The 19,994-nt window shown below is 42.9% G+C and overlaps 1 protein-coding gene across 1 annotated transcript in view; it reads left to right on the plus strand.

Annotated features, from left to right (window-relative positions):
* The window catches only part of MYOM1 (myomesin 1), a 141,319-nt gene that overhangs the window by 33,291 nt on the left and 88,034 nt on the right, over positions 1-19,994 (plus strand). Inside the window, exons 6-10 of the mRNA XM_037018322.2 lie at positions 2,261-2,353; positions 4,144-4,232; positions 4,336-4,398; positions 7,748-7,912; positions 9,840-10,001. Coding sequence (XP_036874217.2) covers positions 2,261-2,353; positions 4,144-4,232; positions 4,336-4,398; positions 7,748-7,912; positions 9,840-10,001 — 572 coding nt within the window. The remainder of the gene's footprint in view (positions 1-2,260; positions 2,354-4,143; positions 4,233-4,335; positions 4,399-7,747; positions 7,913-9,839; positions 10,002-19,994) is intronic.

Here is a 19,994-nt window from a genome sequence, read left to right on the forward strand (position 1 = left end):
TACCCTGTCATTCATCAAAACAAGACATTTTTGAAATTAGGAATAGCCAGGGGATTTCTTTCTACAGGCTGTCTCTGATCAAACAGCTGTGGCGGCTGGAGCCCAGTGGGGGATCGCTGTCTGAGGCCACTCTGGGCCAGCGGGAAATAGGAGCAATGGCTTCTGCAGGCGGTTGTACAGCCTCACCCGCCACAGGGCTGTGATTCTTGAGCCAGTCCAACCCTCGCATGTCACATCTGAGAGAACTGAGACACAAAGAGCCTCAACTTGCTTATTCAAATGCACTTATTTTAATTATCCATATCATGAAGTACCAGTTTGCCAGAACTCTGTTCCTCCAGCCAAAAATTATGAAGCTACTGTTTATCTTTTGTGTTGCACAATAATTCCATTCAATCAGGTATAACAATATACCTAATATTTCCTATGACTCATACTTCCTTGAGGGTGGGAATAGATGGAAATACAGATTAGACACAATTCCCATCATCGAGGCACTGACAGCTTAGTAGAAGAGACACATATCCAACCATAATTTGATAAATGTTATGTCTTGAACTTGAACCAAGTAACACTGATGCGGAGGGAGGAAAACTCATGATCGTGTGAGAATTAAGGGAGGGTCTGTTGAAGAAACAGCGTTTGATCTGAACTGTGAAGGATAAATTGGGAATTGCTAAATGGAGAAGGAGAATGATACATTTTAAAAAGTATGGAAAATAAGTATGTGTTTAAGGGATGTAGGGTGTGTGTGTGTACACATATGGATGTGAGTGGGTGAGTTGGGAGAGGAAGGAATTAACTGAAGATTATTTCCTGTCTCTCACCCCGTTTGCACCACTCTCCCTGCCCCCAAACCTCCTTATAACCATTTCCAGAAGTCTGAAGAAATAAAATGCAGCTAAATAGAAAACAATTGGAAAATGAAAGCATCACATGTCAGGATCCACGGTGCCTGGGTTCAAATTCCAGCTTTGCTTTCTAGCTATGTGAGCTGGGGCAAGTGACTTAACCTCTCAGTTAAGAAAGCCTTGCATTCTTCATATACGCAAACGATGTTAACAATAGTAGTACCTCACGTGGTTGTTGCAAGGATTGAATTTGCCAATCTTTACATAAAGCACTTAGAACCTTGCCTGGCTCCTAGTAAACGTTCTGAGTCACTTGTGGTTATTAGTGTTATTTATATTATCTATGCATGTGAAGGGAGGTGTCTGAAGGAAAACAAGTGAAATCCAGCTCCTCTTTTGGGCAGAAGATGACTTAAGCAGAAAGCTTGGTCAGGCATGGTAGCCACTGGCTATTGAGAACATGCGGATGTAGTGAAGACTCAAGGTGCTGCTGCCTGACTTGGGAGACAGTTCTGCGGAAGGGTCCTTTTGTGCAGTCCTATCCTCAGAAGGCTGGAAGGCTTTCCAGGGCTGGGACCATCAGAAAACAGAACTCTTCCAGCTTTGGTTTGTCAGCAGTTTTTTTTCATGATTGGTATTTTAAGTTCTTCCAGGCCAAGAGCCATGTTTGCTTGTAACAGAATAAAACACTTAAATACAAGACATTGTTTTTAACAGAATGCAAAAATGTTAGTAGGAAGAATGTTTTGCTTTCATCGTACACAGCAAGCAAACAATAAAACCTCCAACACAAAGCCTGCCTCTCTGTCGTGTCAACAATGCTCAAGTTTTTCTCTTTACTTTTTTAGCTCTTTTATGGAAGTATAATAGATGCAGAAAAGTGCATATTGTTTGTAAACATAGAGCTTTGGTGAATTTTTGTGGACTGCACACACCCATGGAACCCACCCCCAAATCAAGAAGCCAAGCATTATTAACACCCAAAATGCCTCCTCCGTGTCCCCTCCATTCTGCCAGGGAAATCATCTGAATTTCAGCAGCATTAATTGGTCTTTTCTGGTTTTATACTTTTGTACAGTCATTACACTATGTACTCTTTCATGTCTGGCTCTTTTCTCTCCACTTTATATATTCCAGATTCAGCCACATTGCTTGTCAACTTCTTAAATGTAGTTTTTATGATGGAGGGGAGGAAAGCATGTTCATCAAGAAGTTTTATTGTATAGTATATTTTATTTAACCTACTGTATTTGCATTTATTCAGCAGACGTTTCTGGTAACCTCAGTGCTGTGTTAACAGGTGCTCCTTCAGGAACAAGAAGTGTGTGTGTGTGTATGTGTGTGTGTACAAGTGTGTGCTTTTAATCACAAAGCTATTTACACTTCAACTTATTTCCATTGTCTCATAGGTACAAAAACCAGGTTCCAATAAACGTCCATGCACACCCCGGAAAGTATGTTATTGAAAGTCGATATGGAATGCACACTTTGGAAATTCATGCGTAAGAGGACATCGGGGTCCATGTGTGTTGCCCAGCAGTCGCTCAGGGAGGCATCTCATGGCTCTTATTACCACGTGCCCTCCCCCTTCTTCCCAGTGCAGTAGGATCACTGTGGGGCAGTCATACACTTTGCCTCTGGTGCATTCCTGAGTGAGATGCGGGACTCCATCATACAGCCTGTGCTACCTCCCAAAGTGCTCTTGGGTTTGAATTGAGTCAAAGTTGAAAAAGTTAATTTGTATCTTTTTATATATTTGAGAATTTTTCTTAGACATTAGTAAGAAAATGTTACATGAATAGGCATTTATATTCAATTATCCTTTCAGAGTTTCAAGTCAGCAGCACCATCATACTCTTTTGCCTTTAATGAGGGAAATCCCTGGAGATTGGGGTAGGAGGCATTGAAAGTAAGTTGGACTAGCAGAAATTGTTCTTTCTTTCAGCTCACCAGGAACTGTGGGAAACTATGTGCCCACCTTATCAACCTGTAGGTGGAGGCAGGGCTGGACATTGGGATGTTTTTAAGACAAAATCCAAAGCAAAATTCGAAAGCAGAACCCACATCAAAATCTCAGAAGTTTTATCTCAAAAGTTCTATCATGTCTCCAAATACAGTTTTGAAGTGAAAAAGTCTCCAAATATGGTTTTGAAATGAAAAAGTTAAACAAGCTCCCACCATTTTCAATTCACACAAAAGCACAACATGCTGAGATGTCAAAATGAATTGTACATTGTTCTGATCTCAAGAGATATATCGTCTTCTCCTCAGATCACAGCAATTGACACAGGTGGTACTGGGCTTCAAACAGAACCTGGGACCTGGGGACATTCACCAAGCACTGACCCTTATCTAAAGTCACATCCCTTCTGTCATTTGGGGGTTCTACTGAGGTAGCAGTGAGCTGTGTGGTTGCTTTATAATTAAGTAGTTATGAGAAGGGCAACCGTATTGTCCTTCCTGGGTTTATATTGATGTCTGTAAAATTTCAACAAGAAATAAGTTTTTAACAAACTAAACCCAGAGGAACAATGAAGAACACGGACACTGGTAGTGATAAAGACACAAAACAACTGTTCGTCTCTCTGTGACTCCATTATTAAAGACAGCCCAAATTTCTTTCTGTATTATAACTTAAGAGAAACTTCCAGATGACACTTCTTGTGTCGTACTATGGGCTGAAACTCCAAGAGTGGCCTGAACCTTAGTAGAATTGAGGGATAAATAACTTACTTGTACTTTGAGGCTAGAACAGAACCATATATTAGGCCAGCCTGGATCCGGTTTATGGCTCAGGGAGGCTATGGAGTCCATAAAGAGAGGCTGTTTCTTTCTCTGTCAGTCACCTGTTGCCCCCACATTGACACTCACCCTGAGAGGTGCCAGCAAGGAACCTGTGCCCCCAGGGTGCTCCAGGTAGTTACCTGCTATGAAGATACATGGCCAGACATTTTCTGCTCCCGATATAACTTTAGATAGACCAGTTTATCACACTAGGTGCCTAACACTTTGTTGACATTTTTCTGGACATTGTAAATCAACCTGGGCAAGTGTTAAATAGATGTTCTCCTCTCATTCTGTGCTGCTGACCTGAAACTGCAGTCAATCTCTTGGACTATATAAAATCCCCCAGGGAGCTAGATTAGAGAAAGTCACTTCATCAAGAGTCACAAAGTGCCATATATTAGCCAATGGTTTGCAGTGTGCATGTTAGGCAAGAGACCCTTGACAGAAGAGCTAGCAATTACAGGGAGTGTCTGTGATGGCCACTCATTTGCACATGTCTTTTCAGATGTGATTTTGAGGATACTGCTCAGTATCGGGCCTCAGCAATGAACGTCCAAGGAGAGCTCTCAGCATATGCTTCAGTTGTAGTGAAGAGTAGGTTTTCTGGCTTTGTTCTGTTAAAATTTTTAAAAATTTATTCTCATTGCTAAAAAATAAGTCAAGAAGCAGTTCATATGCGTTTCTGCTTTCTTTCTAGGATATAAGGGAGAGTTTGATGAGACTCACTTCCGTACTGGCACTTCCACCTTGCCCTTCAGCTGTAAGTTTTAAAATATATTTGCTAAGTGTCATCTCTATTTAAAATATAGCATAACAAATTGTTCTAAAAAGATGAAAACATGCATAGTATATATTAGCTATCTATAGTTTTCCTTTTTTTAGATTCTTTGCTACTATTCTCTTTGTGAATATAATTAGTTCTGGTTTTATAAAAGCCCAGATGTGATGAACTAAAAATGACAAATGCTTTTAAGTCTTCTGTGTAAATTGAAAAAGATCATTACACAAGCCTGGGCAGAATGATTTAACCACACATACACACACACATATATATACACAAGTCTAGACTGTTCCAGAGCAGTCTTACTCATCCTTAAATATCCAGGTCAGCATCACCTCCTTGGGAAATCCATGTCTGACCCCCACTGCCACCCCAGCCCCCCACCCAGTCAGAATTAAGTGAGGCCAGGGCACCTCCAACAGTATCACACTGGACACTGTTAACTGTTACATGTCTTTGTCTCCCACTGGTCCACGATCCACTTGAGGGCAAGGCTAGACCTAAACAGTTATCTCTAAACTGCAATGCCTGACACAATAGGTGTTCAATAATGAAAGAATAAATAAATATATTAATTTATGAAGTGCAACTTAAAATGAAATATAAATATGGTTTAATGGAAAACCATTACAAATATTCTGATAGGTGGTGATTTGTGAATTTATGAACCTTTGTTTTTTCATCTATATCACAATTTCTTTTCATTGGAAGCCATAAAAGTAAAATCTTTATGGTTGTTTAAATAAGCATGTGCTTAACAATGGTCAGACTGAAAAGGTAGTTAAGCCTGAACTTCTTATTCTCCAACATTAAAAAATAAGTGGTAGTTTTGAAAATGGTTGATGAAGATACTTTCTCCTCCATCAGTTTTTCACCAAACTGGTTAGTTTGGTGTCTGTAGATGACCTACTCCATTGACTTCATGGAATTGCTCCTATTTTCAGTATTCCAAGGTATAGTCATTGGCATCAATCTCATCGGCAGGGAGGGGATTATGGGTGGGAGTGGGAAAGAAACACATCCCAAATCATGTCTTTCTATCATTTGATTTATTTTGAGATAGAAAAGTTGAAAATTCTGAAACTATGATTTATCTCCCATTGTCCCCAAGACTGGCCAGTAGATCATTCCACAATCCTCCAGATGTACCCTGCTCATTCCCATTGCAATATCATCATCCATGTTTCTCCCATTTCCCTTTTTTTCCATCAAGCCCGGGTCTGAAAGCCCAGCTCAGTCTTACTTCTTTAACATCTTAAGCTTTCAGAGCCTCACCTGACTGGCCACTGAATTGAGTGCAGTTGTTCCCAACATAGAAAATAGAGGACTCTTAGTCATTCCTTCAGCTAATATTTATTGAGCATCTGCTATGTGCTAGATACTGGTTTAAGTGCTTGGAATATGCTGGTAAATTTCATAGATAAAGCTCCCTGCCCTTGGTTCTGTTCAAATAGCTAATATGTATTAATCAACTGTGTCAGGCACCATACCAAGAACTTTTTTATATGCATTGATTCATTTAATGCTTTCCCAAAGCTTGTGAAACAAGTGCCTTTTAATCTGTGCTATGCAGATGAGGAAACAGTTTAGAGGCTAAGTCTTGGGACAAGACCACACATAGTGGTAGAGTAAGGACTTATAAATTCTTTCCAATTCTAAACCAGAGGTTGACAAATATTTTCCATAAAAGCCTAGACTGTGGGCCATATAGTCTCTGTCACAGCTACTCAACTCTGCCATTGTAACACAAAAGCAGCCATAGATAGTAGGTAAGTAAGTGAACATGGCTTTGTTGAATAAAACCTACCTTAACAGGTATTGAAATTTGAATTTTTTCCTGTGACTTTCACATGTCACAGAATATTATTCTTCTTTTGATTTTTTTCAACCATTAAGAAATTTTAAAACCTTTCTTGATGGTCCAACATGGGAGGCAATCCAGATTTGGCTCACAGATTTGCCATCCCCTGACCTAAACCAGGCTTTCCTTGGAACCCTCATCTCTACTCCCTAAAGCAGCTTTGGAACCATCCCAGCTTCCCAAAAATCAAAGTCTAATTGAGTTGTTTTGCTTATTGATCTCAGTGGGACATCATCAGGTAGGAGTGGAGCAGATGGGACCTGTGCTTCAAAAAGAAGTTATTTCACTGCTGGTTGGTGGTGGCCTGGGAGCACACAAATTCAAGGCACTACCATGTGCTAGATGAGAGCTCAGGTTCTGGAAACAGACTGCCAATGTTTAAATTCTGCTTCTGTGGAGTGAATGTGGGCAGTTACTTAGCCTCCCAATGCTTCTGTTTCCTCATCTATAAAACAGATAATAATGGTACTTACCTGATAGGATTATTATAAGGTTTGAGTTCACAGGTATTAAACATTTGGAACAACACTTGGCACAAGCTGAATTCAATGTTAGCTTGCATTTTCAAGTTAATGCTAAGAGGTGTTAGGAATACAGAAGAAATAGGAGAGAAAGAGCCTAAGTTTCAGAGTGGGCAGTTATGGATTTGAATTTCAGTTTCATACATGATACCTTTGAAACACTGGCAGTAGCTGTATGTTATTTTTATGAATTACTATATCATCATCTGAAAGAGAGGAAAAAGTAATATCTATGCCATCAAGTTTTTGCCAGGATTGTATGATATGTCAAATGTAAAGTACTTGGCATTTTAATAGCCCATCAAATAAATAGTCATTATTTTTCTAATCCTTTCCTTTGAGGGAAGAGAAAATAAAACCAGGGAGAGTTTATAAAATAGACATTTTCTCAACTTATAAATAAGAGATTTCTAAGAAAAATATTTTTTAAAGTTTCAATATTTTAAACTTTTCAGTTTGACATTTCTTATAGTTCTTCCTCAGCTCACTGAAGAAAATGAAACAACTTACTGAAAGACTCTATTTTTATGAATAACTGATACGCTGTTTCTCCCAGTAGTACAAGCAGTGGAGTTTAAATGAACTCAGAATCTAAAATTAAAGAGTGCATGTACTGCAGCTAACTATTTAAGTCTAAGCTAAATGTGGTATTAATTTACATTTTATGTAAGGCATAAAACCTGACCCTTTAAATTCTATTCATTACAATAATAAAAATAAGAATTTAGCATATCTGATCAATGAAGCAAGAATTTCTGTGCACAAAATTTCCACTTCACATAATGATGTATATGAATGAGCTACATATTTCTTTATAAGACTTACTTTTGCCCAGATAAATCATTTGGTGTTTGTCATGACTGTTTTCTGCCTGTGCTTATTAAAACACTTGTGTCTCTTTGATGAGAAAAAATAGATGACTGATGTTTGTTTTTGTTGTACCCAGTTGCTGTGACCCCTTATGGTTATGCATCCAAGTTTGAGATCCACTTTGATGACAAGTTTGATGTGTCTTTTGGGAGAGAGGGCGAGACGATGAGTCTAGGCTGCCGCATAGTTATCACTCCTGAAATCAAACGTTTCCAGCCAGAGGTCCAGTGGTACAGAGATGGTGAGCCTTTATGATGAATTCTCACTTAGGTTCTTATTCACAGAAGGTCGCAGACTGGGCTTGGCACCAGAGCACGAACGTCCGTTAGACTGCAGACCTGTTTACAGAGCTGGTGGCAGAATTCAGAGAGGGCGTGCCCTACTGGATGTTGAAAAAGTTTTTGTACACATATCAAAGCAGAACTTTCAAAATATATTTGTGGAGGTTATAATTCCTTATCACCAAGTAATATGTGGAAAGATTACAAAAAATGTGATTTTGTAATTTAGACATACATTCATTTTGTAAGTTAATTTTATTTGATAAAATAAAATGAAGTTCAGTGAAGTCCAGTGGGACTAAAGAGCATACCCATTGGACCCTGGGCATGATGGGCAGGTGGGCAGTGGGTAGTTGGGTAGTTGGGCAGGTGGGTAGTTGGCCTGAGCTTCAGTTATGCACACAGGCACCTGGGGCAGTCTGGGGCACCATGGGGTCCCCAAGTGATGGCTAGACCAGGTCCAGGGGCCAGACTGAAGCCAGTAATGATAGCAGCAGTGCTGATGATGGACATGGCCCTAGAGGAGAAGGGGAGGGGCTCTACGTGGGGGCAGCACAGGAGCCCACAGTGGGAGGCCAGCTTGCTGGCCATCCCCAGATCTCATCTCTGTGATACTTACACAAATATTAGCTCCCTGGCCTAAGCACTGGGACAGAAACTGCAGCAATCAGGCAGTAAACTTTGTTAATAAAATGTTATAAAATTAAAGCACAAATACAGATATTGCAATAAAGCACAAAAGGCAGTTGTTACAATTCTTTGGAGTTTAGAATCTCTGATTTTGAAAACTGCCGTAACACTGCAAAAAGAATGTCCACAGGCTTGGAAATAGAAACTAAGTTTAAAGATTGTTGCAGTTAATGAAGAACACTATTTTCATACGAAACTTTGGATGAAGCAATTATTAACAATGAAGATCATCTTTAATTTTCCTCATAATTGAAGATACAATGATAGAATGTATAAACAGGCATTTTGAATTATAAACAAATCACAAAGTAATTTTTGACCTCTTGCAGGACCCCCACAAGTTACAGGACATGTTAGAGAAAACATTACAATGCAATTATATAAATGTACATTTAAAATTAAAATCAAACTTATATGAAGGTGATATGTATGTAGAGTTAAATCTTAAAATTTTCTTCCTCAAGAATTACCTCTAGAGTACTGAAATCTGTTTGAAATAATTATCAAAAAGCTAACCCAATGCTAAATTTATAATCCTATAACTATATATTACTATATAGTATAAAGCTATATAAATTATAACTATATAATATCTTTACAGCTGCAGTAATAGTTGCATCAGCAGAAAGATCCTTCTAAAAATTAAAAATTTAGCAACTCATTTGTGACCTTGCATTTGCAAAGAGTGACTGATTTTATCCATTTAAACTGAAGTTGCTAAAAGTATAAGTCTAATGATCTAATAACTGAATTTGCAGAAAAGAAAGCCAGAAGCATTTTACTATCAATCATATATTATATTAATAAAATATTTTTGTATATGAAATTATGGCATGAAAATATTGTATTTTTGTAATTCATATTACCCCTATTGTGTTTTATACATAACAAAATATTTTTAGGGGAAAAAGCTTATATTTTAATTCCTTTAACTCTATTTTTTTTCTTTGAACAAGGGGATTTGCAGTTTCATTTTGCACTTGGCCCTGCAGATTATATATCTGGCCCTGGTCCCCTCACTCCTGGTTTAGTATTTTTACTAATATAAACACAGCAGAGTGTCTCAAAGCCCTAGAAATCTCCTCTAATAGCCAAACCGCTTTCAATATAGAAGAAGTGGCTAAAGAGAGAAAGGAGTGCAAGAGAGAGAGGAAGGGGGTAATGGAGGGACAATCAGTTAATTTGCTTACTTTCTAGGTGAACCTGTTTCTCCGTCAAAGTGGGTGCAGACACATTGGAGTGGAGATCGGGCAACACTGACTTTTTCTCATCTCAACAAAGAAGATGAAGGTCTCTACACAATCCGTGTACGGATGGGAGAATATTATGAACAATACAGTGCTTACGTTTTTGTTCGAGGTAAGACCTAGCAAAAAAGCAGAACACCCAAGAATGTTTAAAACACTGAGGCCAAATCAATCTATCCAAACATATTTTTTACAATGATGAAAGAGATAGTTGAACATTCTTCCAGATTACATGGCATAGCGATATTGACTTACAGTAAAATTGGACCCAGTGTTAAAGTCTAACCCTGAAGGCATCAACCCAAACGTAGGCCATTTCCAGATTGTGCTGCTGTCACTCATGTCAGCACTTATCTTCAGTGAGCCTCCACTGCACTTCTCTGTAGGTGTGAGAGTGAAAGATGCTAAGTCCTAACAGTAGGAAAAGCTGTCTCAGTTTATGGAAGCTGCAACAAAAGAGTAATGTGTTATTGGGGGACTTACTCTTCAATACCCATTTCAAAGATCAATTTTATTATTTCATTCCACGCCCCTTCTTTAAAATTGCAGATTTTGTGAACTCAGAAAACAAAATGCTACAACTTTGTCCTTAAGGCAAACTGTAATTATTGATTTCAGTAGTCTTTTTTCAGTGGTGTCTTGAATAGATCAGATATGTACAAATGGGAGTGTTATTTCTACATGGGATCCTATCACATTCAGAAGACCACTAACACTTCCAGGCAACAAGTGCAGTGTTCTGGGTTCTTCTCTGTGATGGTCAGTCAGATGTGGCAACAAGAGGAGAGGTTCAGGAAAACAAAGTTTGTTATAATCATAGGTCCTAGAGACAGGAGGCACGGCACATGTATGCAGGGCCATGTGTGGAAGACCAGTATCAGCTGGGCAGGAGGGAAGGCAGAGCTTAAGCCGTATACTGAAGTTTCTGTGGGAAAGGCAAGCAGGACAGGATAAACAGTTTAGGAGTTAGGATTGGCTAGTTTGAATAATTCCTGTGGGCTTTGGGCTATTAAAGGTGGTCCCTGGTTGCCTGTTACCTGGCCCTGGTAGGATTACGGCAGGGGAATCTGGCCTCTTGGAGTGCATAGGCTGATAGAAGAGGTGTGCCTCTGAATTGGTTAGTTTGCATATCAAAGGCAAGCTCCAGGCTGAGTCCCTGACTATCTCCAAGAACTGAATGGTCCCAGGAGGGGCAGTCTCTCTCCAGCCAGAAAAGTTTTTCAGACCTCAAAACAATAATATACAGAAAATAAAGATATAAACAACACAGGAGACTTATTGCTTTATCTTGTGCACTGAATAGAATCATAAACTCCTAGGCATTTTAATCAAGATGCAACTTGAGAGATCATCCAGGTGTCCATTTGGGATCCACAGATACCAAAGGGTCTGTGAGTAGAACTGTATTTCAGTATAATTGGTTTCTTTGGTGATTTCATGTATATTATCTTATGCATTTGGAAGCATTATTCTGAGAAGGGCCTCTAGGCTTTCTTATTACCAGTCAGCTAAAGGAGTCTATGGCTGTAACTCTGGGGGAAAATATGCTCCCATCCTGGGGCAAATAACCTGTGAAGCTGAAATCAGTCAAAGGGAGAAATAAAGTGGGAGAAATCTGTTTATTGCTTACAAGCAGTCATCTACTTCTGCTCTCCCTTGTCTCTCCACCTGGCCTCACAAGAGCCCCACCTAGCCTCTCCAGTCCAGATATGCCCTTGCTCCCATGTAATCACCTATTGATATGAAGATGGACTAAGGCCAGGTAAGAGATTCTAGAAATATTGCAGTTTTACCCACAATGACACACACACAGAAAAATGTTAGAATTCCCATTCTGTCTAACCCCTTAATTTTAAGATGCAGAAACTGAGGCTTAGAAAAATAAAGTGATTTACTAAAGTCTTCACAGTTATTTAGAGGCAGAAGTGAACCTAAGATACAGGTTGTCTTCTGGTGATTTACCCAGAATTTTACTTAGTATATAGGCTAAGCTGCTGAAACAAAACAAAAGATTATCTCCCTCCTACATCCATCAGTCCAGAGGTAGGAGGGTGGTTCTTGAGTCCCAGGTTTCATTACATTGTTGGTCCACTGCTCCTATGGTGCTGTTCCATGTTCCCATTCCAGCCTAGGAAGTAGAGGGGGTGATGCACAGTTGGGCACACTACTTCTGCCTTGTGAACTCTTAGCCACATGCACACATCTCACAGTGAGGAGGGTGTAAGTCTGGGGAGAGGAAACCCTGGGGCAAAATACCACTAAAGCTGAAATCAGTCAAAGTGAGAAATAAAGCTTAAAGCCCGTTTATTACTTACAAACTGCAGCCTGGGGCCGTCTCTCTCTCCTACTCTGGTAGAAGCAAAAAAAAGTTCTCCCCCTAACCTCTCAGGTTCAGATAAGCCCTCGGTTGCCTAGGTAATTACCCACTGGTATAGAGATGAACTACTAATCACCACCCCTGAAGAATGCCTGTTGATATGCAAATGCACTAAAGCCAGGCAAGATATTCTGGAAATATTACAATTTTACCCACAGGGGGACACGAGGGTGTCCAGCCCCTAGTTGGGTGCCTGTGTTTCCTGTTGAAACTGAGGGGTTCCAGTACTAATAGAAACAGGAAGAGTGGATACAGGGGACAATTATCAGTACTGAACAATAACCAGTGCCCCCTGAAACTGCCATGGACCTACAATATAGATGCATGAGTATCTATGCCATCTGAAAAATGTGTCAGACTTTCTCCTACATAAAAACATTATGGGAAAAATCAGATATTGCTGGGGGAAGAGAGATACTAGCCTTCTGGATAAGCTGCAGTGAAAATGGACACACAGAACTCATGAGTAAGTTTGTTTAGCCAGAGTGTTAGGGGGTGTGTTGTGTATTTTCCTTGGTTCTTGTCCCTGTCACAACAAAGAATTGAAGGGCAGAGACACAGTAGTAAAGCAAAGTAAAAGTTTAATTTAAAGTTACTTAAAGAAAGAAAAGTGCAGCAGGCGACCTCAGGGAGGAGAGGTGCCTTGAAACGTTGAAAAGATAAAGTTTAAAGTTAAAAGTGTTGGGTCCATGTAATCAACCTCCAAATAACCAAGACACCCGTGGATGCAAAAGCAAGACCGTTTATTGGGTAGCCAGCATGCTGGGGTCTCGCACACGCAGGTGGAGACCCCAAAGTACAAGTTTATTCTTCTTTTACACTAGAGTGGGCCGTGCACAAAGCGGACCGTGCACAGAGCGGGCTGTGCACAGAGTGGGTCATGTGCAAAGCGGGCCGTGTGCAAAGTGGGCCGTGCGCAGACACGGGCCATGCGCAGAGCAGGCCATGCACAGAGTGGGCTTGACCTGTTTCTCACAAAACGAAGTCATTAAAAAAATGGAGTAGCTTATGCCCAGACTCTTTAGTCAGGACTCTTCATTCCCCCTTGAGTTTTGTTCTATTTCAAATCTTTGAAGTAACGGAATAGGGTCTTCCTTATTCGAGGGCCTGTACTGAGGTCTAAGGACCATGAGCTGGATGGTGGAGATCCGTTTCTGTACAAATTTGAGGAGGGCATTGATAAGGCAGGGGCCACATGTAATAACTAGTATCAGAAGTAAGAGGGGGTCTGCTACTGCTGATAATAAAGTTGTTAGCCAAGGGGACCAACTGAAAAGGCTTTCATACCAGTTTTGGGTGGCTGCTCTATTTCTCTGCTGGTTTTGAATTCTAGTTTTTAGTTCAGTCAAAGAATTTTGAATAACACCTGAGTGATTGGTATAGAAGCAACACTGTTCTCCTACGGCTACACATAGTCCTCCTTGTTGCAGGAGCAGTAAGTCAAGTCCTCTTCTATTTTGTAGTACAACCTCTGCTAGGGAGGACAAAGACTCTTCTAGATGGGCTAGAGTAAGTTCTACTGTTTGGAAATCATGGTTGATAGCATCACTGAGGGCTTTGTAATTTTTATCTTGGAGGACTAGAGATGCTATGTCTGTACCAGCACCAGCCAGCCCAGCCCCCAAAATGGCAGAGACTACTATGGTGGAAATAATTTCTCGTTTTTGCCTGCTTAGACTCCTTTGACGTAGGGAATAGCTATCAATTATTTCTTCTTCACCGTGCACTACTATCCGGGGGATGAGTTGCATGAGAATGCAGACATCATGAGTTCTAAGGGTGTCAGCATGGATACAAGCAGTTATTCCTGTTTTACATGCCCACCAAGTGTTGGGAGGGGCTACTAGGTATGATTGGATCTCGGAATTAACATTTAGGGTCTGGCTACATAAGTGAGGGTAAGGAGGCAGTCGGTTGGTGGCAACACAAAGTCCTTGCCCTGTGAGGGTCTGTAGGGTAACTCTAGGAGCACACTCAAAATTCCCTTGGGACCACCGGCATTTGGAGGAGTCGGTCTCAGTAGAGAAATTGGCTACTAGAGCAATGCTATCATAGAAAGGGGGTCTAGAGTCTAGGCAAAGCCAGCAGGATCAGGTTACTTCTGGTTTGGAGATATTTAATACCTGATAAGTGGCCTTTACTAGGCGGAAGAGACTGGGTCTGGTTAGGGACAGGGAGAACGTTAAGTGGCGTAGCTTTGAATCTGACCTTGAATCTGTCCTAGACAAAGGGTAGGTAGGTCCTGCAGTAGATTTCTGAAGTTCCTCCGGGAGTGGAGGAGGAGGCACTGGGTTCAGTCCCCAGATGACTGGTGGTTTATTTAAGAGTGGGGCCTCCCAGAGCATAATTGTGAAAAGAGCTCCGGGGTCTGCTCCCTCTGCATAAAAGCGAAGGCCCCACATCCTCCCTAATTTCCACTCTTCCCACTTAGTTTTTCCTATGGAGGTGAAGTGAACGCAGATCGGATTACAGTCTGGGTTACTCCAGCAGGTAGGCCCTTTAGATTGGCTAACTTGTATCCAATCACCTTGTACAGAGGGTTTCCGATCTATCTTTCCCGTAGACTCACAGCCCCAGATGGCACAGAAGAAGTGTTCTGGGCCCCCACATTTAGCCTGCTGAGACTGACTTCGGCTATGTCCGGGACAGACATAGAAATTGTGTTGACGTGTCAGGTCTCAGTACCCTGGGGTCCTACACCCTGTTGCTTGGGTTGGGCGTGGATACTTGAGGTCCCCGCTTAAGCCCCAGTTTGTCCCAAACAACGTACAAACATCGAAGTACAGATTGGGGAACCATGACTTAGGGTGTACTTCTTGTTCTGTAGAGTTGATAATGTCTCCAGTCTCGGACTTGATGTGACCCACTCAAGTCTCCTTGGGAAATGGGGACTTCGGGCCACTGCTGCCACCATTAGTTCCAGGGTTAAAGCCTGGAGAACTAGAAGCAGCCACATGTCGGGTAATTTTTACTCTCAGAGGGTTAGTTGGATGGGCTCGAATTGTCCATGTAGACTCTTGATCTCTAGGAGTGGCCTTGACCTGAGTGTGATGGATCCATGCTGCTATTCTGTCAACTTTGATTGCCATGGGAGTTGCTAGGATGATTGTGTGAGGTCCTTTCCAACGCGGCTCTAAGGTTTCTTTTTGATGCCTTTTGATCAGTACCAAGTCTCCAGATTGGAAATTGTGGGGCTCTGGGGGAGGCTTGTAGTACACCTCATGTAAGTTCTGATGTAAGGCTTCTTGGACCTGAAACAAAGCTTGTAGGGAGGAAAGAAAGTTTTTATCTTTTTGCTCAGCTAACAGATCAGCTCTCAAGTTGGGAAGAATCAGGGGACGCCTGCCAAATAGAATTTCGAATAGGGTCATGCCTAGTCTATATGGAGTGTTCCTGACTTTGAACAGAACGAAGGGGAGGAGAGTCACCCAGTCACTGCCAGTTTCTAGGGTTAATTTGGTTAAAGTCTCCTTAATGGTCCAATTCATCCTTTCTACTTGACCTGAGCTTTGGGGATGATATGCACAGTGTAGCTTCCAATTAGTCCCCAATATATGACTCAGCTCTTATGTTACCTGAGAGATGAAAGCTGGTCCATTATCTGACCCAATAAAAGCAGGAAGGCCATACCTTGGAATAATGTCTTCCAGGAATTTCTTGGCAACTACTACAGCAGTTTCTTTTTTGGTTGGAAAGGCTTCTACCCATCCTGAAAAGGTGTCTACAAATACTAGCAAATACTTGTAACCATATTTTCCTGGTTTGACCTTGGTAAAGTCTACTTCCCAATAGGCTCCAGGTGTTGTACCTCTTTCTCGGACCCCCTTTTCGGTTGTTCCTCCCTTCGCGTTGACCAACTGGCAAACTTTACACTGAGAGATTACCTGATTGACTAATAATTGGAGGCCATGGACCCGGAGATGGGAGCTCCAGAGCAGTTCTGTCATTTTACGCTCTCCTAGGTGTATGACCTGATGAATGTGTGAGACTAGTTGGGCAGCTAGGAAGGAGGGTAGAATGTAGTCCCTGCTTGGGTCCCGATATCATTGTTCATCTTTATGAGCATATTGTGGTCCCCGCTTCTGGATCTCAGACAGATCTTTCTGAGTGTACTCTGGTACTTCCAGTAAGGTGGGAGAAATAGCAGCTGTGGGGGGGTTTGGCTGCTACTAGGGCCTTGGGTGCCTCTGCTAGGGCGGCTTCTTTAGCTGCCAAGTCTGCTTTATTATTTCCTTGGGCCACTTGCCCTTCACCTTTTTGGTGCCCCGGACAATGTATGATAGCAATCACCTGGGGAAGCCAAATGGCCTGTAGCAAGTCTAGGATCTCTTGCTTGTTTTTGATAGTTTTTCCCTCAGCTATTAATAGCTCTTTCTTTGTAAACGGCCCCGTGTACATGGGCTGTGGCAAAGGCATACCTGCTGTCAGTATATATGTTTAGCCTCTTACCTTTTGCCAATTGAAGAGCTTTGGTGAGGGCTATCAGTTCTGCTTTCTGAGCTGATGTTCCTGAGGGTAGGGGGGATGCCCATACGACTTCCATCTCTGTAGTCACTGCTGCCCCTGCATATTTTACCCCATCTTTGATGAAGCTGCTTCCGTCCGTAAACCAAGTAGTATCGGGATCCAACAAGGGAACATCTCCCAGATTGGGGGGCGTGTTCCCTGTAGGTGGCTGAGGATCTCCTCACACTCGTGTGAGGGCGAATCTAGATTTGGATCTGGTAGCAAAGTGGCTGGATTCAATGCTTTGTTAGCAGTAAAGCGGATACGAGGCGGATTAAGGAGCAGAACTTGATAGTGGGTGACACGTGAATTTGACAGCCATCAGTTGGGAGGGCACTTTAAAACTCCCTCAATGGAGTGGGGTGTCGTGACCACAAGAGTCTGGCCCAGCGTCAACTTGTCTGCATCTTTAACAAGAAGTGCAGTGGCGGCTATGATGCGGAGACATGGTGGCCATCCACTGGCCACTGGGTCTAATTTCTTTGATAGATAAGCCACTGGTCTCACCCAGGGGCCCAGCTTCTGGGTGAGAACTCCTTTTGCCACTCCTCTCCGTTCGTCTACATACAGGTGGAAGGGCTTGGAGACATCTGGGAGGGCTAGGGCTGGGGCCTGTAGGAGAGCCTTTCTGATTTTGACAAAAGCTTCTTCCATCTCAGGCGTCCATGCAAAGGAGGGTTCCTGTCCTCGGGTGGCTTCATATAAGGGCTTAGCTAGTTCAGCAAAAGCCAGGAATTCAGAGGCGGCAGAACCCTGCTGTCCCCAAGAACTCCCTGACAGCCCGCCTACAGTCTGGCCTTGGTAGCTGGAAAATAGTCTCTTTTCTGGCCTGGGATAGCCATCGGTGTCCCCCCTTGAGTTTATATCCCAAGTAGGTAACTTCTTCTAAACAGAGTTGAACTTTTTTAGCAGATGCTTGGTACCCTTGTTTTCCCAGTGTCATGAGTAAATCTTTAGTGGCTGCCTTACATTCTACTTCTGTCCTGGCAGCTATGAGTAAATCATCTACATATTGAAGCAGGCTCACCTCTGGGTGGAAATGCCAGTACTCACTCAGATCTTCATGGAGGGCCTCTTCAAAGATGGTCGGTGAGTTCTTGAATCCCTGAGGCAACCTGGTCCAGGTCAGTTGACCATTCAATCCATCCTCCAGGTCTCTCCATTCAAAAGCAAACAGCGGTTGACTCGAGGCGGCTAGTGGTTAGCTGAAGAAAGTGTCCTTTAGGTCTAGGACAGTGTATACGACCTTGTCAGGTGGCAGAGAGCTCAAAAGGGTGTAAGGGTTGGTGACTGTGGGGTGAATGTCCTCCACCCGTTTATTAATTTCTCACAAGTCCTGTACTGGATGGAAGTCATTTGTCCCTGGTTTCTTAACAGGCAGTAGAGGGGTGTTCCAAAGCGACTGGCATGGGACTAGAATTCCTGCCTGTTGCAGGCATCGGATATGAAGGGCAATGCCCACCTTTGCTTCTTGGGGGATTGGGTACTGCCGCACACGGACAGGAGTGGCAGTGGCTTTTAGTTGGACCACTATCGGTGCCCAATGCTTTGCCCATCCAATGCCTCCCGTCTCAGCTCATACTTCCGGGATCTCTTTAAGCCACCTACGGAGGAGCTCATAGTTGTCTTTTTCTCTTCTTGGGTTAGGGTAAAGTCTGTGTTCATCATTAAGCAATAAGGTAAGAATGCTGATGGGGACTGTGCTGTGGTCGTTTACAGAAACCGAGTCACCCTCAAAGTGGATATCCCACCTTGGATAGCAAATCTCTCCCCAGAAGTGGGTAGGGGCACTCAGGGATAACCATGAATGAGTGGGATACCCATCCCAATTTTAGGTCTATGGGTCTTCGGGTAGTCCATAATATCGGTTAGATCCTGTGGCTCCCTGTACCAAGGACTGTTTGGGAGAAAGGGGCCCCATGGGGTTCTTAAGAATTGAATGTTCTGCTCCAGTGCCGACCATAAAAGTCACTGGCTTCCCCTCCACATTCAGAGTTACCCAAGGCTTGGGGAGGGGGGCCAAACCCCGTCCCCCTCAGTCATCTAAGCCTTCTGTCTGGAGGACCTTGGGTTGTTCCCTGGCTTCTCTCTTGGGGCATTCATTTTTCCAGTGGCCTCTCTCTTTGCAGTAGGCACACTGGTCTCTCTGCAGCGGGTTCCGGCCCTTGGGGGAGGCTTTGGGATCTCGAGGGCCCTGTTGTTCAGTCAGCCTTTTTAATTCTCGGTTCCAGGCAGGACCTTCTAACGAATTAGCCAACAAAATCTTAGCTAATCCACGGGTCTGTCACTCTTCTGGGGTGTCTCGGTTATGGAACACTTTCTCAGCCACTGCCAAAAGTTCAGCTAGCCTTTTTCCCTTAAAACCTTCTAATCTTTGTAACTTCTGCCTTATGTCTGGGGCTGATTGATTAACAAAGGCCAAACTTACCACAGACCGGTTTTCAGCAGCTTCTGGTCCAGGGGAGTGTAGGTCCTGTAGGCTTCCAGCAGTCTCTCAAGGAAGGCTCCAGGAGGTTCTGTGGGCTCCTGTTTCACCTGACCGACTTCAGACAAATTGGTGGGACGGCGTGCCACCGCCCTGAGACCCCCCATCAGAATCTGGCGGTACACAGCGAGCCTCTCCTTACCTTCGTCCATATTGAAGTCGCAGTCAGGCCTACTTGAGGGGAACCTGATGTTTATAATATCTAAATCCGTGGTTGGTCTCCCATCAACTCCTGGGACTAGTTTCTGGGCTTCAGTCAGGACTCTCTCTCTCTCTCTTCAGTAGTGAAGAGAACCTGTAAAAGCTGATGGTAGTCATCCCAGGTGGGCTGGTGGGTGAAAAGGACTGAATCTAACAAGTCTATAAGTTTACTGGGTTTCTCAGAGAAGGGGGAGTTCTGCATTTTCCAATTATACAAGTCACTGGTAGAGAAAGGCCAATGAACTAAGAACTGTTGGCCATTGGGGCCTCGTGGGCCCACTGCCTGCAAAGGTAGGGCCACTGTGCCTGGGGTGTTCTTGGGAGCTCGTCAGTCTCAAGAGCGAGTATGGGGAGGACTCATGGGTGGGTCCTCCAGGTCAGGTGAAGGTCCTCTTCCATAGGTGAAGGTTCAGGAGGATTGGGAGGAGGAGCGGATTCATATGACAGTGGATGGGGAAAGGATGGATCTTCCAAAAGGGGGTCTGATGGGGGGAGGACAGGATAAAGAGGTGGGGCTGAAGGAACAGAGGGACTGG

This window comes from Manis javanica, chromosome 9 (assembly GCF_040802235.1).
Source record: "Manis javanica isolate MJ-LG chromosome 9, MJ_LKY, whole genome shotgun sequence".
Classification (NCBI taxonomy): Eukaryota; Metazoa; Chordata; class Mammalia; order Pholidota; family Manidae; genus Manis; species Manis javanica.